Genomic DNA, 27,201 nt, shown 5'->3' on the forward strand with positions numbered 1-27,201 from the left:
GGTGTTTCTGGACCGCAGGCCGACACTCTAACCGCTGAACCAAACCGGCCAGGGCAGGAAAAGAGATTGTTTAAAACACAGTGAGTTGCCCTGGCCAATTTGGCTCAGCGGTTAGAGTGTCGGCCTATGGACCAGAGAGTCCCAGGTTCGGTTCCCACTGAGGGCATGTACCTCGGTTGCCCAGTTGGGGTTGTGCGGGTGGCAACCAGTAGATGTGTCCTTCTCACATTGATGTCCCTATCTCTCTCTTCTTCCCTCTTTCCCTCCTGCTCTATCCAAAATAAAAACATAAAAACACAATAAGTTTGTCAATCATACCTCAATAAAGCTGAAGAAAAAAAACATATCATGCGATCTTTTTAGAATATTGTTTTCAAATTATAAGAGAAAGTTTGTTTAGAAAGTTACAGAGGTAGCCCTGGCCAGTTTGGCTCAGCGGTTAGAGCGTCGGCCTGCGGTCCGGAGAGACCCGGGTTCGGTTCCCGCTAAGGGCACGTACTTCGGTTGCAGTTTGTCCCCGGCCCTGGTTGGTTGTGCGGGTGGCAGCCACTCGATGTGTCCCTTCATGTCGATGTTTCTCTCTCTCTCTCTCTCCCTTCCTCTCTCTCCCTCCCACTCTATCTGTACAAAAAAAATGGAAAAATATCCTCGGGTGAGGATAAAAAAAAAAAAGAAAGTTACAGAGGTAGTAGAATTGAGCCAGCTGGGCTGTCAGACTCAGGGAAACAAGTAACAGAGGCAGAAGTGCCCTTAGAGCCTAGGAGTGGAAACGGCAAGGTCGAGTGCCTGGGGGAAGAGGAGGGGGACAGAAAAGGTGGGGGCATGCTCCCAAGAGAGAGAGCCTTGAGATATTTGATGGGCATAATAATCAAAACACTTGCCAACACAGTATTACTGGACTAAAGGGTTCTGTTTGGCTGCACCCATCAAAGTCCAATCAAACGCGAACAGGAGTTTGCAGCCAAGAAAGTAAAGGTGGAAATGGCACCACAGCTGGAATCACAGGTGAGCTTGTGTTCAAAGACCTGGCTCCGAGATGGCTTCCAGGGGATGGGTTATACAGGGGTAAAATCATTAATTGTGGTAGCTAAAGGCGTTGGGGTCATGGGTTCTACTGACTGACTGTTTGGGGCCAGAGTAGGGAGTATTGTGTCCAATCCTGATGTCAGCCATGGTGTTGTTCTGTCTGGTTTCATGAGGATGTGTGGTTTGTAGGGTCATTGCACATTCATGGGCCTGGGGTTGAAACACAACTGAAGTCAAGATGTTATCTTTAGCTTGACCCCGAAACTCTGTTTCTGTGGTCAACAGACCTGAGGCTTTGTTCTTAAGAGAGTTTGATGCTGACCAGAATGTTCTGATGTTCTAAGGGCTTAATGATTAAGGAAAGGAGTGGAGAGACAGAAAGGAGAAAGGGTCATATTAAAGACATGAAGTTTCTGCATGGTTACAACAGCTCAAACAGGTTTAAATCCAAAAGAATAATCTGAGGGCTGACATAACTGGAAACAGCAGGGTCAGGTGTTCATGTGACGTCAGCAAGGCTGCTTCTCCTTTTCTAGCCCTGCTAGCCTCTGACTTAGCTTCATTGCCAAACAGAGAAGATAGGCAGCTCATATTCTTTTTAAATGTTATAGTTTGTATGTTATTTTTTAAATTTGTGTGATTCAAAATCCAAAAGTTCAAAAGAGGATATGGAGAGTCTTTCTCTAACTCTGTCTCCCAACTACCCAGCCTCTGCCCCCCAACAATCAGTCCTCCCAGTTCCCTGCGCCTCCTTCCATAGATGTTCTGTGCACATAGCTTTCCACTTCTTTCACAAAGGGAAGCAAACGATATGAACTCTTCTATGCCTTACGTTAGTCATGCAACTTGGAGATCATTCCATAACAGTGTATAAAGTCTGCTTTTCCCACCGGCTGCATAGTAATATACTATAACATAACTTAACCAACCCCCTACTGATATTTAGATTTTTTCCAATCTTTTGCCAATGCAAGCAAAACTACCAAAAGTAACCTATAGCCCTGGCCAGTTTGGCTCAGCGGTTGAGCGTCGACCTGTGGACTAGAGAGTCCTAGGTTCAGTTCCCACTAGGGGCATGTACCACACACACACACACACACACACAAAAGTAACCTACACATTCCCATTTCACCTTTATGCAAATGTGTAAGGCTAATTCCTAGAAATGAAAATCCTAGATCAAAGGATATGGGTATTTATGATTTTTATTGATTTTAATGTGTATTGCCAAATTGCTCTGTGTGGATATGTTACCAATTTTTACTCCCACCAGCAAACAGGTGAGGCCTGTTTACTTAAACTCATACCCTCTCCAATCTTTTTAAAAATATTATTTTATTTATTTATAAAAAGTTTTTTTCTTCTTCCTATTATTTTTTTTTTATCCTCACCTGAGGACATTTTAGGACATTTTTTTTGTTCAGATAGAGTGGGAGGGAGAGAGAGAAAGAGAGGAACAACATGAAAGGGACACATCGAGTGGTTGCCACCCACGTGACTCAACCAGGGCCGGGGACAAACTACAACCCAGGTACATGCCCTTAGCGGGAACCAAACCCGGGTCTCTCTGGACCGCAGGCCAACGCTCTAACCGCTGAGCCGAACCGGCCAGGGCAATTTACTTACTTACTTACTTACTTACTTACTTACTTACTCATTTATTTATTTTTTGAGAGAGAGAAAGGAGAGGGAGAGAGAGACAGAAACATCATCGACTGGCCGCCTCCTGCATGCCCCCCACTGGGGATTTGGTCCACAACCTGGGCACGTGCCATGACTGGGAATTGAACCAGTGACCTCTTGGTGCATGATGCTCAGCCACTGAGCCACACCAGCCAGGCCCCTCTCCAATTTTCTATGAAATGTTTGATCATTACAAGTAAAGTTGAACATGATTTGCATTTTTCTTATGGTGAATGAGGTTAGGCATCTTTCCATATATTTGAGAGTTCTTTGTTTCCTTTTCTGTAAAATGTCCATACATATTTTTGTACACTTTTAAAATTTTTTATTTTATTTAATTATTTTTTATCCTCACCCGAGGACATTTTTTTTTTTATTATTTTTGTTCAGATAGAGTGGGAGGGAGAGGAAGAGAGAGAGAAACATCGATGTGAAAGGTTTTTTTTGTACACTTTTTTATTGGGTTGTTGGTATTTTCTTTATAAATATGTAGGTGATGTTTATGTATCAAAATTAGCTCTTTCTCTGCAATATGAATTATATTTTCTCTAGATTGATATCTGTTAACTTTTTAAAAAAATATTTTTTCTTTATTGACTTTAGAGAAAGGAAGGGAGAGGGAGAGAACATCATTTGGCTGCCTCCTGCATGCCCCCACTGGGGATTGGGCCCACACCCTGGGCATGTGCCCTGACCAGGAATCAAACTAGCAAACTAGCAACCTTTTGGTGCACGGGTCAATGCTCGACCAGTGAGCCACACTGGCCAGGCTATATTTTGTTTTTAATATGTTCTTATTGATTTGCGAGAGAGAGAAAGAGAGGAAGAGAAACATCAGTTGGCTGCCTCCTGCAGAGCACCCTGAGGTGAGGGCGGGAGCTGGGGCTGGGGGATTGAGCTGCCTGCAACCCACCTAAACCTGGCCTGAGTCTGGTGACCTCTTTATACATGAGGATGATTCAAAACCAACTGAGCCACACCAGCCAGGGCTACACTACAGTCTTTGATCTATTTGTGTAAGGTATGATCCATATTTCCCCCAGATGGTTACTTGGTCGTTATTTTATTGATTAATCCCACTTTTCACCACTGATATTTTTATTTTTTAATTATCTATTTAAAAAATTGAGGTAAAAGAGACATAACAAAATTTACCATCTTGCCCTGGCCGGTTTGGCTCAGCGGATAGAGCGTCGGCCTACGGTCTGGAGAGACCTGGGTTCGGTTCCCGCTAAGGGCACGTACCTTGGTTGCAGTTTGTCCCCAGCCCTGGTGGGGTCGTGTGGGTGGCAACCACTCGATGTGTCGCTTTCACGTCGATGTTTCTCTCTCTCTCTCTCCCTCTCACTCTATCTGAACAAAATATCAAAAAATGTCCTCGGGTGAGGATAAAAAAAAAAAAAAAAAAAAAAAATTTACCATCTTAACTATTTTATTATTATTATTTTTCTTAATTGATTTGAGAGGAAGGGAGAGGGAGAAAGAGATAGAAACATCAATGAGAGAGAACATGGACTGGCTGATTCCTGCATGCCCCCCACTGGAGATGGGGCCCACAACCTGGGCATGTGCCCTGCCCGGGAATCAAACTGGCGACCTCTTGGTGCATGGGTGGATGCTCAACCACTGAGCCACAGCGGCCAGGCCATCTTAACTATTTTTTAAGTGTACAGTACAGTAAAGTTCATTCACATTATTGTGCAACCAGTCTCCAGAGCTCTTTACATCTTGAAAAACTGAATCTCGATACTCCTTAAACAATAACGCCCCACTCCCCTCTCTTCTGGCCCCTGGCAATCACCATTCTCATTTCTGTCTTTATGAATTTGACTACTTTTGGTACCACATAAAAGTGCAACCATGAAGTATTTGTCTTTTTGTGACTGGCTTATGCGGATTAACAAGTCACTAATTTCACAATAAAATAGAAACCTATTTCTGATGCTAATTGGCAAAGCTTCTGGTGTTGACTAATAAACAAATAGTCGAAGTGCTTGTAGTAGCTACTTCCGGAGTATGGATGGGGGAATTGAGGCACAGAGAGGTTAACTGACCTACCTGTTGCTGATCACACAGCCAAGAAGGGTAGAGGGTGCACTTTGAACCCAGGATTGGCTCCACAGCTTGTTCCAATAGCTTTTGCCCTGGGCTAGAGCTCACATAAGAAAGCCAAGACCTGGAAACCAGCAGCATCTGGTTGGTGTTTGAAGACAAGAGGTGGATGAAGTCACCCGACCACCAACATTTAAGGGGTAAGCAAAGGAGACAACCAGTATTATGTCCCCAATGACTGATACATTATAGATCCTCATCAATATTCATTGGATGAGTCTGAGAAGGAGCAGTCAGAACAGTGGGAGGTAAACGAGGGGAATCACTTTTCAGAAGCCAAGGGAGAAAAAATTTTCAAAAGAGGAGAGTGGTCAACATATTATGTACTGAAAAGAGGTCAAGCTAAAGTCTGAGAAGTGACCTCTGGTTTTAGAAAGAAGGGAGTCATTGCCTGGCTGGTGTGGATCAGTGGCCGAGTGTAGACTCGTGCACCAGGAAGTCGCCATTTGATTCCCTGTGGGGGCACATGCCCAGGTTGTGGGCCCAATCCTCAGTGGGGGGCATGCAGGAGGTGGCCAATCGATGTTTTCTCTCATTGATGTTTCTCTCTCTCGCTCTCAAATCAATAAAAAAAAAATACATTTTTTTTTTAAAGAGAAACAAGGGAGTCATTGATGGTGAGTTCCTTGGGATGGTGGGGGCAGGAATGTGCTGACAAATGTTTAACAACCAACTCTCCAAAAATGTTATCCATTTATGCATGTATATAGGTTTATTGAAAATTTTACTCATATAAACTACATGTAAACAGAATGTAAAAATAAAAAAATATACAATATTATTTATAATACATCCCACTTTTATATCCATGATTTCATAAATAGAGTTGTATCCTAACTACAGGTGTAGTTCCGACATTAATGTTGCTTGATATTTTTATTTACATTTTCAAGTAAGACAAAAAGTGAAACAATGAAGGTATGTTGAAACTTCTGTTTTCTCAATGACTTGATTGACTTCTTTGGTATTCTTGTCCAAAATGCATAATCTCAATATAATCATGAGAAAACAATGGACAAATCTGATAATAGTTTACATATCCCAGGAAAATATTTCCTCATTTTTTATTGCTATTAACAATGCAACAGACATAACACTTCTAAATAGAATCTGCATTAATATTTCTCCATCGCTTTCTTAAATCTACACAATCAACAATGCCTGATATGTTGTGTTTGCCAATTTCTGTGGTATAAATATTCCCAATAAGGCCAATTTCTTTCTTTTCATTCTTTCTTTCTTATTGATTTGATATGGGGGTGTGGGTGGGGAGTTACATCAACTTGTTGTTCCACTTATTTATGCATTCATTGGCTGATTCTTGTATGTGCCTTGACTGGAACCTGCACCCTTGGCATATCAGGATGATGCTGTAACCAACTGAGCTACCAGGCCAGGGCTCAATTTCAAACTATTAATCAGATATCACTAAATGAGTTCAGAAGAGATACACAGTAGTAAAACAATATATAGTATCTCTATCATACAGATACAATAAATGTAAATAACCTTAAGAGCATGTAATAATGGCTGTGGCCCAGTTGCTCAGTTGGTTACAGCACCATCCTGATAAGCCAAGGTTTTGGGTTCGATGCCCGGTCAGGGAATATACAAGAAGCAACCAATGAATGCATAAATAAATGGAACAACAAACTGATGGCTTTCTCTTTCTCCCCCATCCCCCGCTCTAAAATCAATCAATAGAAAAATTTTAAAAAAGAGCATGTAATAGTGAAATGTAAAATAAACAGGAAATAATGAATTCTGAATATCTATTACATCTGTTTTTTAATATAATTTTATTGTAAGTTTACATAATTTAATTTTTGGTAATAGTTGCATTTAACAACTGGTTAACAATGTTTCTGCAAAACAAAAAATTAGCTTTCACAAATTAGCAGAACGCACCCTTGGTTGGGAGTGAAAGCCAGACTGCAGTGGGCTTTTACAATCTGCTCCCCTAACTCTGCTCCTGCCACACTCCATGACCTCACTCAAACTGATGTTGTAGAAGCAACACTGCTACCTTGGGCAAATTAATCCCTCCATAGCATGTGGAAGTCTCCTTTGTAGCACTTTTCACAAATTGCTATCAAATTACTCTGAAAGTATGGGATATTGTTTTCTGTCTGAGTCATAATAGCTGTGATGGCCAAGGCTGAGTATGGGTCATATTCACATGGATTCCCTCAGCAGTGCCTACTACAGTGTGTAGTAAGTGCTCAATAAGTATTCATTGAATGAATGCTCAGGATGAAGGGCTGCCAGAAGAAACAAGCTCAGGGAAAGGTTATGTATGTGTGAGACATCACCTGAGAAGCAACACCAGAAAACATCTCCTTGGATGACTTTAGATTATTCAGAATGGCCTAGGTTCCATTTTCCCAACATACATTATACCAGGAAACATGATTCTGAAAACATCTATCCTGTGACAAGTTAGAACTTTAGACTCTTGTAGTTTGTATGTATAATACCTAATAGTGTATATGTTTTTTGTTGTGGCTGGTTTTTTTGTTTTTTTTTTTTAATTGGTTTTTGAGAGAGAGAGAGAGAGAGATGACGTTGATCAGCCAACCTCCCGCATGTGCCCTGACCAGAAATGAATGTAGACCTCTCAGTCCATGGGACCATGCTCAAGCCATACTGCCAGGCTGTATGTGTTCTAATAACCTTCTTTTAAACATTCTTGTCATGTGGTAGCTAACAGAGGTGGGGTGTTCAAGAAGTTTGCCAATAAACATTCTTGTCATGTGGTAGCTAACAGAGGTGGGGTGTTCAAGAAGTTTGCCAAATTTCCGTGTGGGGGATCCAACTCACCAGGAAAATCCCCCTGAGCAGGAAGCTCTTGCCACAAAACACAACATAGTCCTGGCTGGTTTGGCACATACCTGGTTGCTGCCTACATCCTTGATCTTATGTCACTCAAAATGTCTCAACAAACCTAGGATACAAAAATAACTCTGGCTTATTTGAACTTCAAGGGACTAGACCTTTAAGATTAAGTTTTAATTGTAGCCTAATAAAAGACAAGAGATTCCACGCCAAAGGAAGCAAACAATAACACTTACAATGAGAATACCGGTTACAGTAAATTGACAACGGGAGTGAAAGTTACTGCGCCGCTGTAAGAACACTTAAAGCTAACTTCCGCCACACGTTTTAGAGAGACAGACTCGAAAGAGGATCGCCAGGAAGAATCAGATAGGAGCAATCAGAGTGTTGCAAGCCCTGATTACGCAGAGACGCTAATCACGTATCATGCGATCTCCAATCATCATATTCTATATCTGCCCTCCCGAAGGAGGAACAGGTAAGGATTATCCTACCTGACGATATGAGTCTTATTGTCGCATTCCCAACTCAATGGAAAGGATTCCGCTATAGGATAGGGTGTGTAAATAACGCGCTTGCCTGAGCACTAAAATTATTTCGATTCTTCCTTTCTGTTGCTCTATTTATTTGCAGCTCTTTCAAAAAACTGTTTTTTCCCCACTTGGCTGCCAAAAGAAATTAACTAATTTCTCCCAGAATGCTCCACTCACGAGCTTGCAGTCCTAACGTTAGCACCGCGTATTTACATATCTCCGCCCACCTCCTCCGCCTGACATTTACCGTAATAACCAAGATAAAAGCGGTATATATTATCTTACAGTCTGCAAGGCTGGAAAACAGCCTTACATTTCTCTAGTAGTTTGGCTACCCCAAAGATATTTTTATAAGTTTTGAAGTTACTCTAAACAGATTTCCTTACAAAACTCTAAATAAAACGCTGATAATCCCAGACTCGACAGTTAATTACTCTAACACTTAAAATCCTCCACCAAATGCAGTTTTAGGAGTGGTTTCCTCTTTCCAGGAACGGTGAATGGTCCCTTGCTCCTCCAGCCTTTCTTTTCATGAAGGTAATCAGAAAGGTTTCTTTTTCAGCCCCAAAACACCGATGAATAATGCCATTTCAGTGAGAGCTGGGAGGGCGCTGTGGGAGGTAGATGGTGGGTTTAGGGCTCCTTCTGATAAAAATACCCAAATCCCCAAACCAGAGATGCCGCCCCCAAAGCATAGGTGAGGCAGGACCTCAAAAGACTACAGGAGCTTGACTGGATCTGGTATCTCACATGTGGAGTAAAGGGCTGGATGGGGAAAACCTTCAAATTTAGAGTAAACCTTCCCCCCCCCCACCCTCAAACATTGGATGTTACTGTACCTGCAGAAGACAAAAATGTACCAGTACATGGTGCACTCCCAACGCTCAAATATGAAAAAGGATAGAGACACAGATGCACTACAGTGAGCACCGATGGCTTGGGAACAGACTGAGTCAAGGAAAGCCCTTGAATCGACAGGTAGTGATGGGCCAGAAAAGGCAAGTGGTGGAGCTGGCATCTGCACTAAGGTTCACTTCTTGCTCCCTCCAAAATTACAAAGGCTAGAGCCAGCAGCCCTGCCTTCTGGGTTTTAGGATAGCCACCATGAGGCCATATCTGAGCCTGCACAGCTGGGACCACAAACTACTCCCATTCCACATTATCTAGAGGCCAGCCTGGACCCTTCAGATGAGGTAGGAAAAGGCTCCCCATCTACCCCAAGCCACCCAAGACTGTCACAGTGACTTGATACATTCTGCTGGAATCGCCCACCAGCACCCCGGTCCTCTTGGTCCACAATTCAATCGTCAAGAGCTTTCCCTGATCCATCTTCCTCACTTCCTCTCTCTCTTCTGAGTTCCCACAGTGCTTTTTATCTTCATACATTCCTATAGCACCGTGCTTATCACACTGAATTATAGGGTCTGCCTCCTCCTCAGGATAGAAAACTGTGTTTTATCCCATTTTGGGATCTCCAGTGCCTGGTGCATAGGAGGGACTTAACAAATTTTCGCAGAATGTATTACATCTGCATTGCCTAAGAAGATCTCTGAACTGGAGAGATTCTGTTTGCCTGCAAGGGCAGACACTACTACGCCCCAAAGTGCTAGTTAGGTGTCTGAAAGGAGTCCTGATAGAAATGGATCCTGTGGGAAAGGTGCGCAGCAGAAAGGATACAGAAGAGGTTCTGGGTACTGTTGAACATGGAAACTCCTGAGAAGAAACCAGCCAGCTCCACTGCAAAGAGGACCAGAGTGACAGAAAGCGCTGCCACCAGCCTGCAAAGAAGAAAGTTGTCTCAGGCCCTCTGGACTTCTTCTAAGACCCACTCCACCCCGCCCCAAGTACTCACTGAATGTCCTGCTTCTCATACTCCTCGGGAGTGAACGTGAGAGGCAGGCAGGCCTGGATGTTGCTGTCCTGGAGAGCAAGCAGGGCAATGAGAAAACAAAGTAAAAGAGGGGCGGGAGGACCCAACTAAGTCAGGTCTGGAGAAGAAGCGGGGTTGGGCTGGGACCACCCGGAAGTGGGAATGCAGGCAGGAGGAGGGTAGCGGTAGTTCTTACCCGGGACCAGAATAAGGTGATGACGACCACCAGATGCGCCAGGAGCGTCAAGAAGCGAGAGGGCACGAGCCCTGAGATCCGGCCCATGGACCCCAGAGGCAAGGGGCACCACCTAGAGCAAAGGCCGTGGTCACTGGGGCTGGAACGTCAGGAATGGCCACTTCCGAAGTCTCCCAGGGAAGCAGGCAAAAATTGGTGTACCTTCTTCCCGCCGGCACTGGCACCGCCCTGTTGCCTTGGCAACAGCGTAAACGGACGCGCTGGGACCGGATCTTTGAAAATCTCGCGAGAGCAGTAAACTTGAAACCGCTGTGAGCTTCCAGGGAAGTGTACCTCTGGGCTCCGCTGAGGGTGGACCCAGCAGGTTCCCCACAGCGAACTAGCTTCCGGTGCACAGCGGGATCGTCTGTGACAGGTGGGACGCGAACCGCACAGCCGAGTCTGCTGCCCACGCAGGGCCGACGAACGGAAACTCGCCCTGCCCTAGCCCAGGAACACCTCCTCCTCCCCGTTGCCCACGCTCGGAGCAGCCCGGCTCCCAGTCCCCACTACGTTGCGCAGGATGACCCTCCACGGGAGAGTTGCTCTCTGCACATCATTGTCACCGCCAGGCGCAAGGCATGGATACTCTCTACTTTTCACTCCTCCGCATCCCTCTAGCTTCCCGCTGCCCTGGGCCAGAAGAGAGAAGGGAGCCGAACTTGGAGAGGTGGATGTCCCTACATTGTCTGGCTGTCGCTCATTGTCACGGAGCCCCTGGTTTTCCGAGCCCCCGGACCTGCTACAGCCCCCCACCCCGACTCTCCAGACAACTTTGCTCAGTTTAGTGAGGGATTTACAGAGTGCAGAAAATGGCCAGCTCTCTTGAACCAGGATGTGGAAGAGAGGCGTGTTTGGGGAAGAAAGTAGACTCGGGCTGGAAAGCTGTGGGACTGGAGGAAGGAAATAGTACCGGGCCTCCCTGGGAGGCAAGGAGCAGGCGACGCAGACTCTACCCGGATTTCCTTAGCTCTTTGAGGTGTGGATAAGGAAGGATCAGTAAGAAGTTTAAAATCGCTGGCAAGTGGAATGAAGGAAACTGAGACAAAATAGTTACCAAGGCTGAGAAATTAACAGCCCCCTAATAAATTGCAAGATCTTGTCTTCCCTAACCAAGGACACTTAGAAACGTGTGTTTCTGTACAGATAGATAATGATAAAACAAACGTGGTCTTGATGAAGGCACATGGGAATTCTTTGTATTATTTTTGCAACTTTTCTGTAAATAAAATTATTTTGAAAAGTTTTACATGGTGAGCCCTTTTAAAAATTTCCTTTCGGGTTTTACACAGTATTATAATGGAAACATTAAGTTGCTCTATAAAAAGGAATGATTTCTAGGATTGAGGATCCCTAAATGTTACTATATCTTGAAGCATGTAATGACATTTTCATATAAAACCACCTCTTTGGTGGGCAGCACAGCCTTTTCCTCATAACAGAAACAATGAGATCTCCAAAACTCATAAAATAAAAATTGCAATCATTTACACTTTTCAGAGGAATTATTTTTATAAAGAGTGAGGTTTAGCAAAGTCTCTATTGTCTACTAAAAAAATATTGGGTGATAATCAAATATTACCCATTCTGGTTTCTCAGCTCCCAGGCATGTTGGGGAGTTTCTCTCTTCTAATTGTTGATCCATTTCAGAGTTCTAAAAATATTTTCAAACTTTCTCCATCTCAGGTGGGACAGACAAACTCATCAAGTACAGTGAATTGAATTGCTTCTCTCTCTGGAGGTGACCCTCATCACTATGAGACTCTCAAAATGACTATGATAACACCTAAAGTACAATGAGAAGTGGGCTTCCTGTACTCTTCAACGTGGAAATTACAGAGTAGCAAGCCTGGAAACATCCTTATACAAACAAGGACTAAAGGGCTCCTCATGCTTTTCTTCCCTCTATAACATCCATGCCTTTTCTCATGGGAATAGAAAGCCCAGGCCTTCAGAGCCAAGTTCCCTCAGTGACAGTTTATCAAGTCTGACTGTTCACAGAGGAAAAGCACAGTTATAACATGAAAGTGAGAAAAGGCCAGGACCTGCTTTTGCAAATAAGGTCCCTGGAACAAAGAAAATTCAGAGTCAGCTGTGTGAAAATATGAGGAAAGCATTCCAGCTGGAGAAACAGCAACTGCAAAAGCCTTTAGGTAGGAACAAGCCCAGTTTGTTGAACAGAATAGAAACTGGTGTGTTTGAAGCTTAGCAATGGAAGGGGAAGAAAAGGCCAGGGTGAGATGGGATGGGTCAGATCACATACAGCCTTGTAGCCATGGGGAGGGACATGGTCAGATTTGTATTCTAGAAGATAAATTTGGTTGCAAGGTGGAGAATGGATTTTAAGAAAATTTTAAGGGGCCCTGGCCAGTTTGGCTCAGCGGTTGGAGCGTCGGCGTGTGGTCCAGAGAGACCCGGGTTCGGTTGCCGCTAAGGGCACGTACCTCGGCTGCGGTTTGTCCCAGGCCCTGGTTGGGGTCCTGGTTGGGGTCCTGGTTGGGGTCCTGGTTGGGGTCCTGGTTGGGGTCGTGAGGGGGGCAGCCACTCAAGGTGTCTCTTTCACGTCGATGTTTCTCTCTCTCTCTCTCTCTCTCTCTCTCTCTCTCTCTTCCTCTCCTTCCCTCCCTCCCACTGTATCTGAACAAAAGATGGAAAAGTGTCCTTGGGTGAGGACAATAAATAAATAAATAAATAAATAAATAAATAAAGTTAGACTCTTCAGTAATTTTTAAAAAAAAGAAAAGAAAAGAAAAATTTAAGGGAAAGGCTAGTGAAGAAGCCATCAAGTTATCCAGGAAGGATAGGAGGAGATTGGACCAGGGTGGAGTCAAGGAATCAAGAAGATAAGAAGGTCTGACCATGGCCGTTGGTAGGTGAGAAAAAGGAAGGGGTACAAGGATGACAGAGTTTGGGTCCCAGCAAGCTGGAATTTTGGGGGACTATTCTGCTTATAATAGGCTTCCCATCTGGGGGACCTACCAGATAGTAAGAACTGGGTAGTCACATTTCACATTGTGAATTAATAAACAGCGAGCAGGCATTTAGGCCTGTCCTGTCATTTTCCATGACCTTGGTTCCCAGAAGCCTGCCCAAGAGAAGTCTCAAAAATGCTGAGTTTTGGAACCAGCCTGTGGTCATAGGAGGTACTGCTGGTGACCGGGTGTCCTTCACTCACTTTGGAACCCATGTATTAAAACATTTGAACTGGTCACAAAAGAACTTAAAAAAAAAATTATCATGGAAAAATGTAAACATGTAAAAATAAAAAAATAGTATAATGAGCTCCGTTGACACCTACTGTAACCTTGCTTCCTCTATACTTTTCCTTTAAGCCCTACTAGTTAATTTTTAAGTAAATCCCAGACATCACCAGATAGTTCAAATTGCCCACTTATACATTTTTTTTTTTTTTTTACAGTTTATTTGAATCAGGATCCAAATAAAGTTCACACATTAAACTTGGTCAATGTGTCTCTTAAGTCTCTTTTAATCTTAGGTTCTTCCTCCTCCCTCCTCCTTCCTCCTTGTTTTCGTTTCTTGAAATTCATCTGTTGAAGACACTGGGTCATTTATAGAATGTGTTCTGGTTGGGTCATTTGACTTATTCCTCTGTGCCCTGTGTTTTCTGTAAACTGGTTATAAGATCAGTTTCATGTTGTTTTCTGATAAAAGTACATAATGAGTAGTGGTTTGTACTTATTCCATTATAACAGGAAAGACTTAATGTTTGCTCCTCTCTCTTTTTCTGGTGTTAAATCTGAGCTGTGGGTTTAGATTCAGGCAACCAGTATGAAGTTCTCCATCACTTTTTCATGTACTGATCTAATTGATCGTCACTGCCTACTTCCATTATTTTATGAGGGGTTGCAAAATGGGGGTGTCCTAATTCTATCATTCCTTCTGCATTTATCCCCCAGAATTCTGCTATAAATATAAGAATGTGCCTCATCAACTCATTGTTTACCATGAGATACAGGTCATACAGGAGAGACAGGATAAATGTGTGTGTTCCCCCCATTATTTACCAGTTTTCAGAATAATGAGTTAGTTTCCTAGCACTCTCCAAAAGCAACAAATTAGTTGTTTTTAGTATCATTATGAAATTGAAGATTTTATCATCTTTTGTATGTTTCGGTCCATTGCAGTTATTATTTCTGATACTCAAATTATCTCAGTTTTGACCAGTGGGAACCTCTTCAAGTTGGCTCATTAGTGTTTCTTTTCTATATGACATTTACACAACATAAAATTAATCATTTTAAAGTATACAATTCAGTGGCATTGAGACACAGAAAAGGAAAGTGAAACACAAAGCAAAGTATTTACCTGTCCCAGGTCAAAGCCCCTGTAATTGATGACACCAGGCTTCAAATCCAGGCAGACTTGAGAATCTGAGCTCTTCACCATCACTCTCTTACCTTTCACTAGTCTTCATGTCCATTCTAAAGCCTGTGTGGCAGTTAAGGGTGGGGGGGAGTGGGCAGCAGCTACTCAGCTTCAGTCAATTGTCTTGAGGGAATCGAAGTCCAGTGTTACAGGATACCTGTGTTTTTGTTTGTTTGTTTGTGTTAAGAGAGGCCAGAAATCCAGATTCTTTTGTTTGGTTTAACACAATAGAAGTTTATTTCTTGCCAACATCTTACAGATTGGTAGAGTGGTTTCTCCATTCAGGGACCCAGGGTACTGAAGATTCCACCATGTTGTGGTTGTAATCTGCAAAAATACAGATTCTTATTCCAATGAGAAATGTTGGTATCAAACTTAAAAATGAAAAAAAAAAAATAGGAAGAAAAAATAATCCTGATTACAATAGCACAGAGGCCTCAGACCACCAGCTTTTGGTCTTTGGATCAGGGCTGTTTAACAGAACTTCCTATGATGATGGAAATATTTCATATTTGTCTCTGCCCAGTATGATTGCCAGCTAGCTTCATGTGGCTACTGAACACTTGAAATGTGGCTAGTAGGATTAAGGAACTGAATTTAAAATTTTAGTTTAATTTGAATAGCTCCATGTTGAATAACCACCCTAGTGGCTCCCATATTGAGCAATGCAACTCTGGACAGAATAATTTATTGGTTTCTAAAGTTTGGAAACTGGTGAGATGAATGGAAGAGGTTTAAACATCAGAGAGTGCTCTGAATGGTGACACTGAACTGATCATACTTCACACCTGCTGCAGAAACTCTCTGAGCCTAGACAAGTCCATTTTCCCTGGTACTATCATGTTCATTGACCTAGCTTCCCTTTCTAGCAAAAATTTCCACCTCACCCCATAGTTTTTACCTACCCAGACATATCTCCCTCCTCAGTAAGCAAGGCTCTTGCCTACTAAAGTGCTTTGCTAAAGTTAGCCCTAATTTTCACAAAGGCTTACTGAACACACACTATATCACAGGAATTGTACTGCGTGCTAGGAACACATATTTTATACTGAGTAATTTGGGGTGTAGTTGAGGGGAACAACCAAGGAAACAATTAAAAGATAGTATTTTAAATGTTATGTTGGAAGGAAACACAGGAAGGGCCTCTTCCCCCAGCTGGTGGGAAGAAAAGGGGAGGAGAGAGCTTCTAAATTGAGTCTTGAGGGGTATGCAAGGGTCAGCCAGGTAAGGAAGGATTGAGAAGACCATAAAGCAATACTACCAAGGACAGTGGCACAGAGACAGTTGGGACCAAGGTGAGTTTAGACCACTGTAAATGAGTCAGCATAGTTGTCATATGGGAGATGAGGCAGTGGCTCAAGAATCAGGCAAGGAACAGATATTAAAAATAACAACAAGCATAATAATTGTGTGATAATTACCAGCCAACTCTGAGCACTCTATCTGTAGTAAATAAACTAATAGTACTCTATTATAACCTTCACCATTTTACAGATGAGAACATTGAGATACAGGGAGGTTCAATAACTAGCCCAAGTTACACAACTAGTAAGTAGCAAAGCCTGCATGTGAACCCTGGCAACCTGCTTCCAGAGTACACGTGCTTAAGAAGCTCTTGGCCCTGGGGACCCAGCCAGTAAATTAGGACTTAATCCCAATTTTAAGCCACCAAAGTGTGATGAGATCATGTTTCCATTTTTAAAAGATTATTTATTCTCTTTGACACGTTTGGAGGCACAGAGATCATAAAGGGGTCAATTACAATAGTCCAGCAAGAGAGACTGAGGGAATGACAATGGGAATGGGGAATGAAGGCTGACAGGGAATTATGAAGAAAAGGAATTGACAGGACTTGGTGACTGGAAATGGGAAATGAGGGAGAGGGAAGAGTCAAGGCCACTCACTGGGAGTGCAGAAGGTCTGGAAAGGAAGGATGACAAGGTCAAGTGGAGCTGTCCAGCAGGCACTGGCCCTCAGAATCTAGTGGTGGGATCCTCAGCACACAGGTGATGGCTGACTCCAGAGAAGGTGTGTGAGAAGACAGCACTCTAAGGGAAAAGACGAGAGAGAGAGAGAGAGAGAGAGAGAGAGAGAGAGAGAGAGAGAGACACTTGGGGAAAGTAAGAGCCAGAGGAAGGCCAGCAGACACTGAGGGAGAAAAAGGCTCTTAAAGAAGCCTGGGTCAATGAAGACCAGGCCCAAGTGCTGGCCTCATGCTTTGTTTGACATCTTTGTAGTCCTTGATAACTTTCCAGAGAGCCACTGTGCAGAATGCGCAGACATTTGGCTTGGAAGCGAAGAAGTGAGATACAGTAGGACCTCTTTCACCATACCAGCCTGTTGGACTCTTCATCCTTTAGGAAGCAAATGGGAGTCTGCCAACTTCTGGTGTCCCTCTTCAGAGGTTCCCTGCTCTATCTTACCAGGGAGCTTTAAAAAAAAACTGATGTTGATGGTGATCAAAATCAGAACAGTTAGCCTGGGAAGGGAGAGTCGGAGATGGCTTGAGAAGGGACATGAAATAACTTTCTGGGGTGAAGGAAGTATCCTGTATTTTGCAAAGGTTCTGGGTTGTATTTGTCAAAAGTCATCAAAATATACACTTAAGGTCTATGCATTTCACTGTATGTTAATTATTCCTTAAAATTGTAAGAATTGACGAAATTACCGATGTCGGAGAGAACTGGACGTTTAAGTCAGACTCTTCGAATCTGGAGCCTGTGCGTGGCTATCTGGCAGGCTCCGTTAGCGATTGTAACGGGCGGCCAGGGAGGAGAGGCACCGCTGGAGGGCTGATCTCACCGCTTCAGAGACCCCGGGCTCTGGCATGGCTCTATCACTTTGGGTCTGATATCCGTCCTTCCATCCGTTTCTGCTCAGGTCCGTCTGTGTTGCGCTATGAGTTCTGGGTCCCCCAGGTAACCAGCTCTGGGCCACCTGATCGTCCTCAGGACTCCGGGGGAGGGGTCGGAGGGACCGCTGAGCCTGGAGCCCATAAAGCCACTGCCGGATCGGTGGGCCTGCTCGTCCCACAAAGTGGGTGAGAGGAACTCAAGCACCGCGTCGCAAGTTTAGATAGGCCGTAGGTTCTTGTTCCCCGATCGCTGAGCCCCTGGCGCCTGGGAACCAAGCCGGCAAGTGGTTATGAAGAAACCTGACCACAGCGGAGGCCGGTCGACCTCGTGGCGCAACGGTAGCGCGTCTGACTCCAGATCAGAAGGTTGCGTGTTCAAATCACGTCGGGGTCAGTCCTTTTTGTGTAGCTTCTCTTTATTCCCGTCATTTTCAACTTTGAGCCCCAGCACCCAAGTAAGGGAAGAAGCATTTTGTAGGGGTCGGAAGCAGAAGGCTCCTGGCGCGAAGTCCCGCGCAGTCCCGTTGGGGAAGCTCAACAATCCCGCGGTGGTTTTTGCTGCGGGTCCAGCATCATAGATCCCTGGGCTGACTGCGATGCTCCCGAGGACTGGCGCATGTTCCGGATGCCTCAACGCAGAGAGTCCGGCGCTCGCGCAGGCGAGAATGTCGCTCTGTCAGTTAAACGCTCTGCGAGTCGTCTCCGCAGTGCGGGACAGGAGCTCAAGGAACGAAGTCCCTTCTCGTCGCGGGTGGAACAAGTCTCTATTTCGGAGTTAAGATTTCAGACCTCAGAGAGAAAAGCCAGCAATATTTATTGCGGACGAGGTGGCCGAGTGGTTAAGGCGATGGACTGCTAATCCATTGTGCTCTGCACGCGTGGGTTCGAATCCCATCCTCGTCGGTTCTTGTTACATCCTGTTTTGTAATCCGCAAGTAAGAATTTCTCTTATCTTCCGTTTGCCTACAGTCAATTTCTGTGTCTCGTTTTCATTCTATCTCACTAATAATAAGGGTTTTCGTTCTTTCTATTGAATTTTTCATTACGGAAATAAAATAGCAATGAACATTAATTCACCTACCATAAATCTGACCTGGCCAAGGAAAAGGTTTCCAACCTCGTAGCGCCAGGCGCCGTGGCTTAGTTGGTTAAAGCGCCTGTCTAGTAAACAGGAGATCCTGGGTTCGAATCCCAGCGGTGCCTCGTTGGGTTTGCGTACGCTTTTGCCAAGATACTGCGAGAAGGATCGCTGAGCGTCTAGCACCATCCTATACAATTTCCCTCATATGCACCCCTCTCCGGGAATCAACACTATCAACAGTACGGTACGCGTTGTCAGTCCTGATCTCCTTATTTGCGCCTAGCGCATTATCAGTGCTTGTCAGTGCTGTGTCTTGGCCATTACTTCCTGAAATGCTTGGTAATTTAGTTTTCAGATTCTGTTTATTCTTTCTAAAGCAGTCATGCCCATTTTTTAATTTTTCTGGACAGGACACATCAGTAATATAAAGTCTACATAGTATTATATGAAACGCACCACTATAACTGGCCGGTTAGCTCAGTTGGTTAGAGCGTGGTGCTAATAACGCCAAGGTCGCGGGTTCGATCCCCGTACGGGCCAGGAGGAGATCTTTTATCTTTTCACTAAAGAACTACTTGTTCCTGGGGAAGAACTACTTGTTCCTGGGGAAGTCTTGTGGAACATTTACAACCCCGGAATTCTTTATGTACAAAAGCGAAACGTGTTGAGACAATCCAAAGGGCTAGTGATTTCAGGGAGAAGAGGAAAGTTAAAACTGGAGCTCTTTCTGTGCTCTCTAAATCTGACCATAACATGGTGGCTGCTGGAACTTACTTTATGAACTGTTAACAGAAGGGTGCCAGGGGTTTGGAACAAAGACTGTCTTAAACCATACATGTGGCACTTATCAGTGCAGTGTGGGAAATAGGGTCAGGAATGGAGCTAATAAGTTTTTCCCATCTTTCTCCACCAACAGGATAGATGTCCAATTCACTCAGTCCCTGACTGTTTGCATTAGGATCTGAGAAGACAATCCCAATCCTTACTCTTCTGGAGTTCACCTTGCTTCGTTTCTACCTTTATCGGATCTCTGGGTTGTATCTGTGTCCTGCAGTTCCCCTCAGACCTGCTGCCTAAGAGCAGGAACCATATCCTTCCCCATGTAGCCTGTGACCCTGCCTCACTCCCAGCACTAGCCCCAAAGGAGCTCCACGAAAAAGATGGATTCCCTATTCCCATTCTTTTGGCTCATTTATCCCTGTAACGCCACACAGACACAGCCTCAGCCTTAGCAGCAGCAGCACTTTAATTCCACAAAAACTCAGAAAGCCAAAACTGATTAGAACACTCCACAACAGGTGGGCTTCAAAACCAGCAACAATTCTACTGAACCCTGAGAGCAGTGAGAACCCCTCCCAACTCACACCCTCTACCATGCATTGCATTCCTTCTAGCTCCACCCTGGTTCTGGCTGAAATGGGATGGCAGGGGTCAGTGGGCAGAAGCAGGGGGCTATCCATGTGCAGGTGTGCATCCTTGTGTGCATGGTGTGTGGCCAAGGACCACTCATGCTCCCATAGGCCCTGGCACCTGAGATGTGGCCACTGGAGTTAGAGGGGCCACAGTTGGGGCTTAGGCCTCTTCCGTTCTCCTTTCTTGATTACAGATGGCAGTCACATCTCCCAAGCCCAGACCTGAAGCCCTGGGTTCCAAGGGACGATTTTTTAGCTAAGGAAGAGAGTTGGGGAGGACAACGTAGCTGCAGATGGCCAACTGAATAGAAGCTGAGCATTATCACCTACAACCAGGAAAACCTTTAGAACTTCCCCATATACATGGCCCAGCGAATGGACGCCGGCCTGCTAAATGCATCTGAAAGAGCCTCCATTAAATCGGTTTCCCCGCCAGAGCTCCTTGAAGAGTCCTTAGGACCCTACTGGGTCCTGGCCTGGACTCTCTTGCCCTCCTGGTCACTTGCACAGAGCCTCCAACACCTCCAGTGTGCGTCGGATATCCCGGACTTGGCGCGCCAGTCCCTGCACCGGCTGCAGAGCCCTCTCCAGCTCCTCGCAGCGCGCCAGCAGGGTGTACATTCCCTTGATGCTCATGTCCACGGCTTCGCCTAGGGAGTCCACGGCGTCGCGGTAGGTCTGGATGCAGCCCACGCTCAGTGCTGTCAGCTCCTGCACCGCGCCACCCAGCCCGCGAAGCAGACGGTCTACCCTACCGCCCAGCTCCCGACTCAGCCGTTCTAGGTCCCGCAGCACGTCGGGGTCGATGGGGGGGATGGCTGGAGTGGATGAGGGTGCTGAACAGGGCGGCGCAGGGGCAGGGGTCGGGGGTTGAGAGGTGCTGCTCAGACGGATCTTGAGTTGCAGGTTGTTGGCGACAAAGTGGGTGAGGTCGCCTTGTCGGCTCACCGTGCCCTCGAGCTCCAGGGGGCTGGAGATAGTGGCGCGACGCCCGACGCCCGCGCCAGACTCCGCACCTCCTGCGGACCCGGAGCCGCCGCACGCCCCGCTCAGCCCATCAAGACTGCGGCTGTCCTGAAGGCGGCTGGAGAACGACCTGCCAGCCCTGCCGGCCTCCCCCTCGTCGTCTTCCTCCTCCTGCTCCTGCTCAACATCCATCCCGCCGCCTCCCTGGCTCCCTCGACGGTGGATCTTTTCGGATGCAGGCTTGTCCTCGGGCGACTCAGGGTCCTTCTGTATGGAAAACCCGTGCGGGTCATGCCCGGGACCCAGCGCCGCCACGCGGCTCCCGGGTCCACACGGCGTCACTGCGCGGCCAGCCTCGTTCTCCCGAGCCTCCGGTTCCGGCCAGTGGTCGACACTGCAGCTCAAAGTCTTAGGGGACGCCGTGGGGTGGCGGCTCGAGGCTCCAACGTTCTCGGCCTTCTCCTCCCCCGACACCCGGAAGCCTGAGGGCGGCTCAGAGGGCGCTGGACCCGGGCCGCCACTGAAGATCGCGGCTTGCTGTCCCCCCAGAGCCAGAAGGTCTGCCTCGGGCCCAGGCCGCCCCACGGACGACTCCATGCTGCATTTGGGGGCAGGAACCGAGGAACTGGTTCGCCCCGGCTTCGGAGGCGTCGGCGGCGCCTTTAAGGGGCGTTGGTAGAGGCGCGCCGTTGGCTGCGGGCTGACAATGGTAAGGACTGGAACAACGCTCTGATTGGCCACGGCGACCGGGAAGTCCCGGAAAAAGAGCTGTTATTGAACAGCCGGACACAAGTAAGAGCCAGCGGGGTGGAGATAAGGAGGTGACAGCCGCTCTGGTCGTCCCACCCTTTCAAAAAGTATTTTCAAGATCAAGGTCTTGAAATACCGGAGTCCTCCAGGGGCCGGGCTCAGACTCTTTCCGCCCACAACGGTCACGCCCACAATTGCTGCTTAGCAACCACACAACGTAGCAATCAGACTTGGTGTCCTAAGAGAGGTTCATGGAATGGAAATAGTATATCCTGCTCGGACCATCGGCACTGAACCGCACCTAGTTGATCTGGAAGGACGAACAGTTCTCAGCAGAACATGAATGGTTCGTACCGTCGTCCTCAGCTCACAGACCTAGCAGATGAACTATCCAGAGCGACTAATGGTAGACAGCAAGGCGGATTTAAGGGCTTTCCTGTGCTTTTTCCACTCTGTTTTTTTTCTGACCCCTCCAGGTTTGAGTCTCTTCCCTTGGAGAATGGCATGTGATTTTGCCACTAGGTAAAATATTTAATAAGTGAATGTCCCTACATGAAAATCAGAGCCCTGGTACCATTCTGATCTCATCTCTTCCTTCTCTCCCCCTTATTGGTCCTACTGGAGCCACACTGGCCTCCTCCTCACTGTTCCTCTGACAGGACAGACATGCTTCCACCGCAGGGATTTACAGTCGCTCTTGCCTTTTTTCCCCCTAACACGGAGTCTACCAAGAAAAATCATCGGTTTGGGTATTCCCCTTTCCTTCTCACCTTCAGGTTCTTTTTTATTTGTTTATCTTTTTTGTTCATCCTCACCAGGGATATATTTTTCCATTGATTTTTAGATAGAGCGAAAGAGAGGAAGAGAGACAGAGAGGAACATCCATGTTGATTGGTTGCCTCCTGCACAACCCCCACTGGGCAGAGTTTCAAATCAGCAACCCAGGTATGTGCTTTTGGCGATGATCCAATCCTGGACCCATGGGCCTGCAGGCCAACTCTCTAACCACTGAGCCAAACCGGCCAGTGTGGCCCTTTCAGGTTCTTATTCAAATGTTACCTTTCCACTGAGGCCTCCCCGTGCAACCTGTTTAAAATGGTACCACTGTACCCAGCAATTCCCAGTCTTCCTTACTTCCCTTTTCTCTGTAGCACTTATCACCATCTGACATACTATATATTTTGCTTGCTTGCTTATGTAAGTTCCATGAGGATAAGGCATTGTGTCTGTTTTGTGCTCATCTGTAACCCAAGTGCTTAGAACAGTATCTAGTATGTAGGAGGTGCTCAATAAATATTTACTAAGAAAATGACCTAAGTAATTAATTTCCCATTTTGGGGGCTTGAACTCATTTAAGATGGATTTTTGTCACTTGCACCCAGTCTTTACTAATATACCACATGGCCAATGGTCTACTCAAAGCTTTTTCCCCTTTCTCTGAGATTGTCACACAATAATGATCTTAAGACAGAATGGATGTCAGAGAAGCCTACATTCAGTTCTGTAAGTCTGTCATGAAGGACTTGGTTTCTATCTGTAGTGCAGCTTTATCCCAAGTGGGCTTCCTCATGGTGCCAAAATGGCTATGTCATTTGCTATTCTTTGGGGGTTATGTTAGTTTTCTCAGGATGCTGTAACAAAATACTATGAATTGAGTGTCTTAAACCACAGACCTTTCTCCCATTTTTGGAGGCTGAGAAGCCCAAGGTGCCAGCTAATCAAGTTCCTGGTAAGGCCCTTCTTCCTGGCTTGTAGACACCCATCTTCTAGATATGTCCTTACATGATGGTGAGAAAAAGAACATTAATCCCATTATGAGGACCCCATCCTCATGACCTCATCTAAACCTAATTACCTCTAAAGGCCCACCTCCAAACATCATCACATGATGTTAGGACTTCAACATATGAATTTTGGAGAGAAATAACATTCGGTCCATAACAGGGCTCATTTATCATTCATTTTGGCCTCCCAGGATCTGAATCAACATTTGACAACTTTTCCACCTCATTAGGCAGAGCCCATCTTCCACTACAAAAGCCAGAATATCAAGCAGTCCCTTTCCTAGCTTCCCTAGTACATGACTCAGCCTCCATCATGGTCTGCTGGACCACTTCTGCAGTAAAAGTCTTCCTGGCTGTGTAGATGCAAAGCCTGATTCTCCTAGCACTTCTGGAGATTCTGTGAGTTACCCTGGATGCTTATAATAAGGTCTTTTTCTGCTTAAATGACAAATAGTATTTCTTCAGCAAAATGGGTTTATTTGGCCCAGCTGGTGTGGCTCAGTGGTTGAACATTGACCCATGCACCAAGAGGTCACCAGTTTGATTCCTAGTCAGGGCACACGCCCAAGTTGTGGGCCCGATCCCCAGTGGGGGGCATGCAGGAGGCGGCCAATTGATGTTCTCTCTCATCGATGTTTCTATCTCTCTCTTCCTTTCCCTCTCTCTCTCTAAAATCAATAAAGAAAAAATATATATATTTTAATGGGTTTATTTGGGAACAACAAAGAGTTGCAATTTGGGACTTGGGATCTAATGGCAAACTACATGCAAGTCCAGAGGAACAAAGGAGAGGAAATGCTCTTTTATGGTCTTGGGAGGGGCTGTTATAAAATGAGTTTATTAGAGGGAACTGAAAGTTGGAAGTGTAGTGACTTTTCTTTGGTTGAGTTATGTCGGTCTCTCATTGGCTGAGCTGTTAGTGCAAAAGAAGAAATCTTTTCTTCCTCCAGTTGAGGTAGTAAAGTAATATCACATTCTGTCTGAGAGCAAGGTGTCTCCTCCTGTTGGGGTCTATAGTGTGTGTTGCGTGACACCTGCATGAGAGTTTCTCTTCTAGCCTCCCGGTTCCATTTTATTTTATTTCTTTTTTAAATTTTATTTTATTGTTGACAGTAGTGCAGATGTCTCCCATTTTATCCTTTTTTGCCCCCCTCCACCCAACCCCCTCTCCACTGACTCCATTAAAAAAACTTTTTTTTTTTCTTTATTGATTTCTTTTTAGAGAGAAAGGGGGAGAGAGAGAGAGAGAGAGAGAGAAACATCGATGAGAGAGAACATTGATTGGCCACCTCCTGCATGCCCCCCACTGGGGATTTGGCCCACAACATGGGCATATACCTTGACCGGGAATCGAACCAGCGACCTCCTGGTGTGTGGGTCGACACTCAACCACTGAGCCACACTGGCCAGGCCCAACTTCCTTTTAAATGAGGTTTTTGAAATTAATTTTCACACATGCAACAGGAACCTGGCTGATACATATACTCCCACACCTTCCAGATGAGGAGAAAAGACTAGCTTCCATTAGGCTTCACAGAAGGACAATGATGCCTTTCCCAAAAGCCCCAGTTAATCTCCCTTCATATCTCATTGGCCTAAACTGGTTCACATACCAATGTAGTCACTTTGGCTGGTGTAATACCATGTCTGATTGACTTGGACCCGAGTCCAGAAGCAATCACTCTGGCAAGGTGATAAGAATTAACTTATTGGGTTAAAACAAGAATGCTCCTTCTGGATCTAGGGGTAGGTCAATTCTCCCAAACTCAAGTAACTGTAGTGCAGTCAGGGAGGGAGGACAGGTTGTGAGGGAACTACCACAGTGTCCACTACATTAGGGGTCAATAAAGTATGGCCCATGGGCCAAATCCTGCTCTCTACCTGTTTTTATATGGCCTGTGAGCTAAGAATGATATTTTACATTTTTAGTTTTGATTGGGGGGGGGGGGGGTTATTGTACACTTATTTAAAAAAACAAACAAACAAAAAAAAAACACAGCCCTGGCTGGTTTGGCTCAGCGGTTAGAGCATCGGCCTGCAGACCAGAGAGTCCCAGGTTCGGTTCCTGCTAAGGGCATGTATCTCGGTTGAAGTTTGTCCCTGGCCCTGGTTGGGCTGTGTAGGTGGCAACCACTCTATGTGTCCCTTTACATCGAAGTTTCTCTATCTCTCTCTCTCTCCCCCTCCCACTCTATCTAACAAAATATTGAAGAGTGTCCTCGGGTGAGGACAAAAAAAAAACAAACAAAAATAAAGGCAGACAAATCCAAGCTGTCCAGGCAAATAAACTCAATTCTTCCTGTCATGTCTAATATTATAATAGTCTATATAAAGTTTTTATTTATTTATTTTTTTAAGATTTTCTTTTTTTTTAATTTTATTTTTGTTACAGATGTTTCTCCTTTTTTACCCCATTGACACCCTCCTCCCCATCTCCCCGCCCCATCCCCAGCTTTGTTGTCCATGTCCATTGGTTATGCGTACATGCAAGTTCTGTGTTTTATCTCTTCCCTCCCTCCCTACCCCCTCTTCTGAGGGTTGTCAGTCTGTACCCCACTTCCATGTCTCTGGGACTACCCCATTCCTCAGACTGTTATGTTCATTATATTCCACAAATAAGTGAAATCATGTGGTATTTGTCTTTTTCTGCTTGGCTTGTTTCACTTAGGATAATACTTCCCAGGTCCCTCCATGTCATCTCAAAGGATAAGAGATCTTTCTTTCTTACAGCTGCATAGTACTCCATCGTGTATATGTACCACAGCTTTTTTATCCACTCATCTACTGATGGACAGTTGGGCTATTTCCAGATTTTAGCTATTGTAAATAGTGCTGCTGTGAACATGGGGTTACATATATTCTTTCTGATTGGTGTTTCAGGCTTCTTAGGGTATATTCCTAGAAGTGGGATCACTGGGTCAAATGGAAGTTCGATTTTTAATTTTTTGAGGTAACACCATATTGTTTTCCATAGTGGCTGACCAGTCTGCATTCCCACCAGCAGTGTGCTAGTGTCCTCTTTTCTCCACACCCTCGCCAACACTTGTTGTTTGATGAGTTGTTGATGGCGGCCATTCTGACAGGTGTGAGGTGATACCTCTATGTAAAGTTTATAAATTAATTCTCTATGCCTGTGTTGTCTGATTTGATTACACGACACCTATTCATGGCACAAAACTTGCCTAAACCAAATAAACACAAATATTAAGAAACAAATTTTTACCTTGTAATGTAGAAAAAAAACAAGCAAGTTCTAATTCCATGCTTATGTAAACTCTATTCCATGCTTAAATATTAATGTTCTAAAGTTTAAGAATTAATATTCCAAAGTTTATTTCTTGCCACATGTATTACATAGCAAGAGTTGCTTTTTTAAAATCTTCACTTGAGGATATTTTTCCATTGCTTTTTAGATAGAGTGGGAGGGAAGAAGGGAGAAAGATAAATATTGATGTGAGAGAGACACATCAATCCAGGGATCAAACCTGCAACCCAGGTACAGGACCTTGATTGGGAATCAAACTTGAGACCCTTCCATCTGCAGGCTGACACTTTAACACTGAGCCACAAGAGTATTTATAACAACAATGTGGCTGACACATTATTTGTTGTCAAAGTATAATTTAGGAGTTTTTTAAATTTTTTAAATGGTTGAAAAATAATCGAAATATGAA

At 45.1% G+C, this 27,201-nt stretch overlaps 2 protein-coding genes and 5 non-coding genes across 8 annotated transcripts; 4 read left to right on the top strand and 3 right to left on the bottom strand.

Moving 5' to 3' along the window:
- Positions 1-7,395: 7,395 nt before the first annotated feature.
- On the bottom strand, positions 7,396-10,478 carry TMEM107 (transmembrane protein 107). Of its 2 annotated transcripts, XM_036268599.1 has the most exons (5): positions 10,256-10,478; positions 10,042-10,109; positions 9,867-9,967; positions 9,029-9,125; positions 7,396-8,800 (listed from the first exon to the last, which is right to left on the bottom strand). In XM_036268599.1, the coding sequence occupies exons 1-5, from the start codon at positions 10,340-10,342 to the stop codon at positions 8,731-8,733; spliced, it is 423 nt and encodes a 140-aa protein (XP_036124492.1). In that variant the 5' UTR covers positions 10,343-10,478; the 3' UTR covers positions 7,396-8,730. The 2 variants fall into 2 exon arrangements, with proteins under 2 accessions (XP_036124492.1, XP_036124493.1); XM_036268600.1 differs by lacking the exons at positions 9,029-9,125; positions 9,867-9,967.
- Positions 8,021-8,157, bottom strand: LOC118635128. The gene has a single exon (XR_004960466.1). It is a non-coding gene; the product is annotated as a U8 small nucleolar RNA (small nucleolar RNA).
- Positions 10,479-17,856: 7,378 nt separating the features above from the next.
- On the top strand, positions 17,857-17,928 carry TRNAW-CCA. The gene has a single exon. It is a non-coding gene; the product is annotated as a tRNA-Trp (tRNA).
- A 427-nt stretch (positions 17,929-18,355) lies between these two features.
- On the top strand, positions 18,356-18,437 carry TRNAS-GCU. Its single transcript has one exon. It is a non-coding gene; the product is annotated as a tRNA-Ser (tRNA).
- A 226-nt stretch (positions 18,438-18,663) lies between these two features.
- Positions 18,664-18,737, top strand: TRNAT-AGU. The gene has a single exon. It is a non-coding gene; the product is annotated as a tRNA-Thr (tRNA).
- A 344-nt stretch (positions 18,738-19,081) lies between these two features.
- Positions 19,082-19,155, top strand: TRNAI-AAU. Its single transcript has one exon. It is a non-coding gene; the product is annotated as a tRNA-Ile (tRNA).
- Positions 19,156-19,842: 687 nt separating this feature from the next.
- Positions 19,843-21,654, bottom strand: BORCS6 (BLOC-1 related complex subunit 6). Its single transcript, XM_036268729.1, has one exon. It carries the CDS (start codon positions 21,588-21,590, stop codon positions 20,526-20,528), a length of 1,065 nt encoding a protein of 354 aa, XP_036124622.1. The 5' UTR covers positions 21,591-21,654; the 3' UTR covers positions 19,843-20,525.
- Between the last annotated feature and the right edge of the window lie 5,547 nt (positions 21,655-27,201).

Source organism: Molossus molossus, unplaced genomic scaffold, assembly GCF_014108415.1.
Source record: "Molossus molossus isolate mMolMol1 unplaced genomic scaffold, mMolMol1.p scaffold_m16_p_19, whole genome shotgun sequence".
Lineage (NCBI taxonomy): Eukaryota > Metazoa > Chordata > Mammalia > Chiroptera > Molossidae > Molossus > Molossus molossus.